Source organism: Etheostoma cragini, chromosome 17 (genome assembly GCF_013103735.1).
Source record: "Etheostoma cragini isolate CJK2018 chromosome 17, CSU_Ecrag_1.0, whole genome shotgun sequence".
In the NCBI taxonomy this organism is placed as follows: Eukaryota; Metazoa; Chordata; class Actinopteri; order Perciformes; family Percidae; genus Etheostoma; species Etheostoma cragini.
In genome coordinates, this window is record NC_048423.1 from 25,596,706 (window position 1) to 25,605,571 (window position 8,866).

Sequence of the window (8,866 nt, forward strand, 5' to 3'; positions counted from 1 at the left end):
CCAGTATTAATCCCCATATTAACCCCTGTTTCTCCCCCCCCATCCCAGTATTAATCCTCATATTCTCCACACGTCGATGTGAAACGTCACGGTCAGAAAGATATACCGTTATTGCTGTATGAGAGACATTGACATAGACCAAACCTCAGGACATTTACTCCATAACTTTAACCAAAGTGATTACTTTGGCACCTGGAGCTCATTACTCATCTGCAAGCCTGTAAACACAGAGGCTCCAGTGAAGAGAAGGGAGAGCACCGCAGCGCTGGGGAGACCTTTAAAACCTAGTTTATACAGTCTATGATTACAACTTACAGAAGGAAGTCATAGGTTTTTCATGCAGTCAGCTCAAAAAAATAAATGAGAATCAAAGTCATTAAATAAAACAAAAAAACAAATCAATGTTCTTTAAAACTGAAATGGTGAACAGGGTGATTAATCGTGCAGGCCTATTGGGAACTGAAACTATTGAACTAAATCCTGGAATACCTGCTGGAGTTACCTGACCCTTTCTATTTCTACTGTTCCTTGGTTAATGCAATACTACTTCATGTTCCTGGCATCTTGACACATTCAATATTATAACTATAATAATAATTTAGTCAGTAATACTTAAAGATGACCAAAGTGGTTTTGGGTTTACAAGCCTTTATTGGGGATCTGGTGACTCCGTTACAGTCAGTACAGTTTATATTCCTAATTATGCAAATTAAAAAATACCCTACAGGAATGCACTACTGGTTAAGCGTTGTTTATGAGAAATAAGCTTTTAGGGGGAAAACTCACCGTATTTGCATATTTATTTTGGAGCAAAAGTATTGAAATTGTGGATTTTGTTTCTCAGTTTTCAAATGATCAAAAAAAGCATACCGTCTATTTCAGAAGACGATATGTGATAGATACTTTATTCATTTTGGCTTTGTGTCTTTAGGAGGCGTGGTTGTGGCCCCCCCCTCCTGAGTTGCTGCTCATTCTGCTTAATAAAGTCAAGCTGGGAGAACATTTGGAAACACTTTGTAGGACTTCTGTCAGATTCTGTTCATAAAACCCACATTACCTTTGGGAAGCTCTAAGTGCATTGCCTCTCCCTTTCCTGGTAGGCTTTTATTATGAAACACTTTGCAGGAAGTAGTACTAAACCTGCTAAGTGGAACAAAATGGAAATAGTTGTACGTAGTACAACTCTGTTGCTGTACTGGTAGAGTTAGGAAATCAGGGATCCTGATACCAGACTGATTATTACTAGTTAATGACACTGATAACTGTTATATGGAACTGATATGTATTTACAGTGAACATGGAAATCTCTAAATCTAAGTTAGGATTTTTGGAATGTTTCAATCTCCAACACAAAACTTTGTTTAAACGCTTTAAACTAATATTTAATAAATGATAAACTTTCAACATAACACTCAGTAACAGATAGTCAGATAGGTGTGTGGGGGGGTCACATTAAGTCAGACTAAGTGGTGAGTGAAACCGAGGCAGAGGGTGTCTGTCCCAGAGCTGTAGCCGAGCCAAAGTAGAACACTTTTAAATGTATTAACTTTATTGGTTATCGGATATATGTATATAAAACACATTTACAGATCAACTGCAAACTAAAAAAAACGGCCCCAGTCAAAATGTATGTATTCTATACTGTACCTGTCCTATTTGTTGGGCATTGTGAGGGATTTCTTGCGGTCTACAGGATTCTCAATCATGTTGTCCCTCTCATGTCTGTCTGCAGTGTCTTCTGTCCCAGCCCAAGTTCTGGGCTGTAGAAGTCTCTGCGCTTTGTCTCCGGACCAAACTGGAGAAAGGGAGCTCCAGATGTGTGGAGAGAGCCATGATGCAAACCCAGGTAGGATGGTTTCTACATTCATCATGAGGCCGAGCTGGTTATCTAACACGAGGCCAAAATAAGATGAATGACCGAAGAGCATCACCTGTAGGGTTGTTTATTAATAATATATGTTAAATGTTTAATAATTTAATACTTTGTCTTATGTTCTGAATGGAAAAACAGGAAGTTTCACAGTTGAAGGTGTTTTCAGTTCAATAAATGCAACATCTTTCCAGAAGTCAATGAGTAGTCATGTTAAATAACCGTGAATTCAATATTGATCAAAATGATCATTATGATGAATTTTTCCCATAATGGATAAGTGCAGCACAGCAGACTCCATAGACTCAGGGAAGGATTGGGAGTGAGTTCTGAGCCTCCTCCTGTCTGTGTCTGTGTCTGTCAGTTAGACCAGTGTGTAGGTAAGAGACGTTGGGAATGAGAACACTGCTCAGTGTATTCAGAATTAGATATAATAATAATAAAGGTATTTAGACGGCGGAAACATCATTAGAATTAAGAGTTAGTTGGCAGACTTACATTGTGAGTTGGCAGAGTGGCGATGTTCCTGACTCGTGTTTGCTGAGGGAAGTGAAAGACAGTTGGGGGGTCAGGTCAGTCGGCTGGCCCCAGCAGGCACAAATGCTCCGCTGAAATATGCGTATTAATGGTAGCCCGCTGGGTGAAGCCCTGCAGCTGCACACAGGTCACCGTTTATTGTCCGGTGCTTCGTTTTATTCATATGTATTAATAATCAACGTTGTACAAACTGCTCTAAATTCCAAACGCCAAGTTCATTTAGTACTCAGTAATACACCCACCGAGTATGAACGCTTCTCGAGATATTTAAACACACACACACACACACAGAAGGTCTTTGGTTCATAGTCAGAAAATTATGTTCATCAGATGTGCGATAAAGTGAGAAAAATATGTTGTAAAAAACTGTTTTCTGTTTCCAAATAACCTTAAGCACAAACCAAACCATGCCCCCACACAGCTCCAAAAACCACACGTGACTATGAGATAATGAAAAAAAGCTTCTTAGACTCAAACCCCGGGCTGGAACAAAGGGCTGTGCTCATGCTGAAATGAAGAAATTATCTTTTTTTACTCAACCATTTCAGGCTTGAGGCTAGGTACTTGGAGGGAAATTGTAAGCAATAGATGTAGTTTTCTTAGGCGTACTTTATGTAGTGTGAGTGCTTCCCTCTGTTCAGGTTGATTGAAGAAAGGAAATACACTGTACATCCTACAACTTAATGCTGTATGCAGTAGGATTGGGTTTATGGTTAATCCCAAGATATAGTGTGTAGTGCCTGTCACTCAATAAGGAATTCTAAGTAATTACAACACGACACTGTCGGAGCATCCACATGATCTGATCAAATGTCATTAGTGTTTCTAATTCAATTTTTAACATTTATTGATGCTTGGCTTAAAGTGGTGGAAAGTTATACAGAATGTTCCTTGGTTTCTTTCACGTGAAAACATTTTGTGAGCAAAATTATAAGTGTGAAAATAACCTTAATGAGTGACTTTCCGTTTTATGCTGATGGTGTCTCAGCTGTAGCCCTGGGTCACCTAACCACCCCACCCCCCAAAGAAAAGAAATATCACTCACCTAGCAGAGTCACTCTCTGACAGCAAGTCACAAAACATGAAATGTCATATCCATTTAGTTTTGATATTGTCTTTGATAGTCATGAGAGTTAGTGCCTGACCGCAGTAGAGTGTCCTCTGACAGGGCTGGCCAATCAAACACAAGAAGCTAACATTCCTGGTAGATTACTTTGTAACATGAACACTGAATTACTATTCTTAACCTCCCAATCAGCACAATCTTTTCTTGTGATGATTGGGAGGTCTAACCTGCCCCTGAGGCCACTGCAGGCCCGTGCTCCCAACATGCCTGCTGACTATTGTACACGTCAGTCTCTACATGGGAAACTGAGAAGATCAGCTTTTATTTGAATCTGTTGAAAAGCTGAAACTGATTTTTGAAATGAGCCTGAATTTGAAAATCTGCTTATTGTTTAGTTTTACCCAACTGGTTTATTACATGGATGGTTGTTCAGTTGGTGTGTGTGCGACCCCCCCCCCCCCCCCCCCCCCCCCCCCCCCCCTCCGTCTGTGGGCTTCATAACAAGCCACCCAGCTGCACAAATTCATCTTGTGTTTTCCTCTGCCAGGCGATAGTAGACCACTTTGAAGACAAGAACTGTCCCGTGACCGAGAGGCTGAAGGGGTTCTATTTCTGCCAAGCCCCCCCCAGATGGGCTGTCCAGGTAGAATTTTTTTTTTTAATGTTTTTCATTTTTAATAAATGTATGTAACACAATGACTTAATGAACGTCAGCATGCTAACATGCTCATAATGCTAACGTTCACATGCTTCACGTGCTCAGGTTTATGACCAGGGTCTTATGCAGCTAGGTTTTCTGTCTGGGGAGTTTTGGAAGGCCATCGGCCTCACTTCCTACCAAAACCCATAGATAATGGGGAGAGCCCTTATCTGGCCTCTGCTGCCAGTTATACTCTCACACACAAAATATATGTATAGCTTTTAAGAAATAAACTTGACATTTAGTCCTACAGCTTTAATATAGTTTTTTTATGATATATAGTTTAACTATTGTGTTTTTAAATGTTTTGGTGGTATTATTTATTAGATTATCTTTTATAGTTCCCATACATGTAAAAAAAGCTCTCTATGTTTTGAATAAAATTACTTATTTGATTTAGGGGTTTAGTTAAAACTATTTTATTTGAGTTTAATTTTATTTTTTCCTACGGACTCCAAATCCATTATTTTTACTGCGTCAGACTGGGCACGTCTTTGCTGCGTTCCGGTTTGTTTGTCCTCCGTCACACCACACCGGGAGTGTCCTGCTTGACTCGCAGATTTTATTGTCTCTAAAAGTGCTTTATAGAACAATTGTGTGTTCATTAGCTTGTATCTACCTTCCACTCCAAGCTCTCCTACAGTCCCACTGAATAAACTGCAGCGCAGCAAACCCGATGGAGAATAGGGGTTTGAGGTAATATCAGTGGCGTTCATCCTCTGGGAACTTTAGCATGGCAGTTAAACATGTGTCATCATTCCTATTTCAGTTTGGACAAAGCTATCAACACTTATAGCAATAAAAGATGGGTAGATGTCTGTAAACCTCAGCTAACAATATAAGCTAACTCTCTCTGTCCAACTGTCCAACACTTTGGTCCTACCAGCCATCGTACAGGCAGATGGAAATAATCAGTAGGACTATATAGTTAGTTGGTTAGCTAGCCAGGTGACCCTAACGCTGTTACTAGCTGCTAGCACTAGAATTAAACTCTGATGATATAGTGATGAGACTTCGGTCTCTAGCGATGAAATAATTAGCAGGACTATATAGTTAGTTGGTTAGCTAGCTAGGTGGCCCCAGCGCTGTTACTAGTTGCTAGCACTAGCAATAAACTCTGATGATATAGTGATGAGACTTCTGTCTCTAGTGATAAAGTAGCATCTTATCTCCCACATGTCATTCTACTGTTCCTTACCGGGTCTTTCTAATTTTATCTCTAACCCAACAAAATAAAGTAGTAAACTAATGCTATGTTAACTATTTGGCTTCAAAGTAATGCTAAATCACTATACCCCTGTAAGTGGGAAGCTAGTTAGCCAGCATGCTAATATTAGCAGCTTACATTAGAGCAGATAAACACACTGTTTAATCTATTTCTTTGCTCCAAACTTGGATACAGAGTAGCTCTCTTATTGCTGCTCTGTGGAGATTTCCAAAGCTTAACAGTTTTTAAGCTTTCAGTAGACAGTCCCTGTCTGGTCAGTTGTCTCAGTCCGACTTGCTTTCAGTTAGAAAATGTTCATTTTCAGTTTTTGGTATAATCCCAAGTATTGCTCTTTGTGCAGAAGGTGACAGCTCTGAAGCAATAGGGGCAATGGGTTTCAGAGAGCTGTAGCAAACTGCACTAATGACATTTTGTGCCACATTTACATACAACAAAGCATCATTAGATCTTTGATGACAAACATGAGACATTCTAACACAGCACAGGGTAGGTGGCACAGTAAAATAGAGCATGTAGTAAAAGCTGTTATAGAAATATGTAGACTTGTCAAGAGATTGAAGGAGGGGGAGTGTTTGAGAGGGAGAGATATCCGGTGGGGAGAAGACATCAGCCAGTAATAACTAATGGCAGCAATAATGCTGGAATTGAAGAGTCCCTATTGCCGCCTGAGGACAGGAAAGCGGTTGGAGGCGGATGATTGCAGCAGGTGCTGTCATCCTTTTTTTTACACTGGAGAACCATGGCCTGCATGTGCCAAAGCACTGAAGGTCTGTTTATGGTTGGTCTCTCTGTGTGTGTGTGTGTGTGTGTGTGTGTGTGTGTGTGTGTGTGTGTGTGTGTGTGTGTGTGTGTGTGTGTGTGTGTGTGTGTGTGTGTGTGTGTGTGTGTGTGTGTGTGTGTGTGTGTGTGTGTGTGTGTGTGTGTGTGTGTGTGTGTGTGTGTGTGTCTTTTAATCGCGTTTGGAGTGAAGGCGTTTTAAATACTGTTGCTTTACCACAGTTCAGGTCTGTAATGCCACAACACACAGTGAAAATTATGTTACGTCACTGCTGACTAGGCAGCCAATCATTTTACAGTACTGTAGTCATTCTTTCATATAGTCATTATATTTAGCCACTAGTGATGGTGGTCAGTCCACAACTTTGGTCCACACTGTGATATCTCAACAAATATTGGATGATTTGTCCTGAAACGTTGTATAGACTTTCCAGGTTTCCAAACGCCTGAATCGCCTGAAAATCTGAATCCATGTATAATTTTTAACTACAGACCGGGCGGGGGATAACTCACCTGGGAGAGCGTGTGGTCTATGTAAAGAGGTTCAGGGCTTTAGTTACTGTGGGTCCTGCTCTTTGGAAAGAGCTGCCTAATGACCTGAGCTCCATCACAACTGGGTCCAAATTCAAAAGCAACCTCAAAGCCTTAATATTCTCTCAGGCATTTGATTAATCGCAGTATGTACAGTATGTGTGGTTGTGAATCTATAGGGCCGCACTTGTTTGTTTTTGTCTTGATGCTTTGTGTATTCCTGTTTGGGTTTTACGTGTAATAAAATGTGCTATATGAATAAAATGGCTGTTTCTGTATTGGATAGATTGCTGATAGATGAGGTTCAGACATTCAGGATGAAGTGTAGTATCTTTGGTGAAACAGTGGTTTCGACCACTGACCTGCAAACTTTTGATATTTCCATCACTCAGCAGCTATAGTTTTTTTTTTTGTGCTGCTCATCAAACATTGGCACGCTAACCCACTACACTTAGATGGTCAACACCCCAATGTCAGTTTTTGTTGTTTGCACGTGAGCATGCTCACAACATTTGAAGCAGCTAGCATGGTGGTATCCTCTGAGACTCGTTCTCTCCCCGTCTCTAGAAACAGCTGGCCAGCCTGCTGACGGACCTCGGCTGCACTAGCTCTGCCCTGCTCTTATATGAGAAGCTGGAGCTCTGGGAGGATGTAGTTATCTGCTATGAGAGGCTGGGCCAACATGGCAAGGTACACACACACACACACACACACACATACTTATTCCGTTCTTATTACCTGTGTAACTTTATTCTGCTAGTACTGCATGACGAGCAGTGTCTCCCAGTTCCTATCCTATTTCTCTTAGTCCCTTACTTATTTATTCCAATTCCAATGACTCCTTCCTTATCCATCTCGTCCTCCACTCTGTCCGTCCCGCTCCGTCCCGTCTATTTGTCCAGGCTGAGGAGATAGTTCGCCGGGAGTTAGAGAAGAAGGAGATGCCCAGTCTGTACTGCTTGCTGGGAGACATCCTGAGGGAGCATCAGTACTACGACCGTGCGTGGGAGCTGTCGGGCCTCCGCAGTGCCAGAGCCATGCGCTCCAAAGCCCTGCTGCACCTCCGCAACAAAGAGTTCCAGCAGTGCGTGGACTGCTTTGAGCACTCACTGCAAATCAACGGCATGCAGGTACAAGCACTGCACTGACAATGCAATCGCAAAACTAAGACTCTTGTAACGCTAAGAAAACGTAATTAAATGATTATTATTGTAAACCTTTTATTCCAGATATGTTGTTAAGTATGCTGCCCTGTAGTGTAGCTGTCCTCCTGTGTGTGGCGTTGGGTTCAACCTTGACACACAGCTCTACGTGGGTTTAGAATAGAACAGAGAAGAGAAATGGCTTGGTGACCAGTGCAGGGGAGTGCACTTGGCCGTGTTCCGCGGCATGTCGTGGTGCTCCCGCCTCCGGTCTATTGGCCGGCTCAGTGTGCTCTGTGCAATGCGCCGAGACTCTGTCAGAACAGACAGGGCTGGTATGTTTACTGGAGCAGAACAGACCACTGCTTCTGAAACGCTGGTGGAAACTCGAGCCAAATCTCATCAGATCACGTTAAATCAAACGGCCTCCAATAATATTCATATACAGTATGACGTGGGTTATACATGTGAGCACAAGAAGACTGTTGTGAGCGTTTGCATATGCTAATGTAACTGAAAATCTTAGAACATACAAACGTCAATACAACGTTAAGACACCCAAATACATATCTATATGTTATTATACCAGTCTACTCACATGTTTATAATCACACACATGGATGGATGACTCAGGCTGCAACTTTTCAATTAGTGGAACTAATCGAAATACCCCTGATGCACACGTTACATTTTTTATTATTCATTTTAAAAAATAACATTTTTCAACCATTATCCTTTACATAAGAGATGCTTTCCAGTTTTATAGCCTATTGTGGCCTGTTACCTTCTGAAAAAGCGATTTTTCAGTGTTCAATTCAGTTTTATTTATGGTACCAGATCATATCAAGAGTTATCTCAAGACACTTTACAGATAGAGCAGGTCTAGGCCACTCTATAATTTACAGATAGAGCAGGTCTAGACCGATCTATAATTAAGAGATAGAGCAGGTCTAGACCGCTCTTAAATTTACAGATAGAGCAGGTCTAGACCGCTCTGTAATTTACAGATAGAGCA

At 41.3% G+C, this 8,866-nt stretch overlaps 1 protein-coding gene across 1 annotated transcript in view; it reads left to right on the forward strand.

The window, feature by feature from the left end:
• The window catches only part of ttc27 (tetratricopeptide repeat domain 27), a 55,700-nt gene that overhangs the window by 37,016 nt on the left and 9,818 nt on the right, over positions 1 to 8,866 (forward strand). The window contains exons 10-13 of the mRNA XM_034898554.1: positions 1,733 to 1,846; positions 4,021 to 4,116; positions 7,277 to 7,399; positions 7,612 to 7,839. Of these exons, the coding sequence (XP_034754445.1) occupies positions 1,733 to 1,846; positions 4,021 to 4,116; positions 7,277 to 7,399; positions 7,612 to 7,839 (561 nt within the window). The remainder of the gene's footprint in view (positions 1 to 1,732; positions 1,847 to 4,020; positions 4,117 to 7,276; positions 7,400 to 7,611; positions 7,840 to 8,866) is intronic.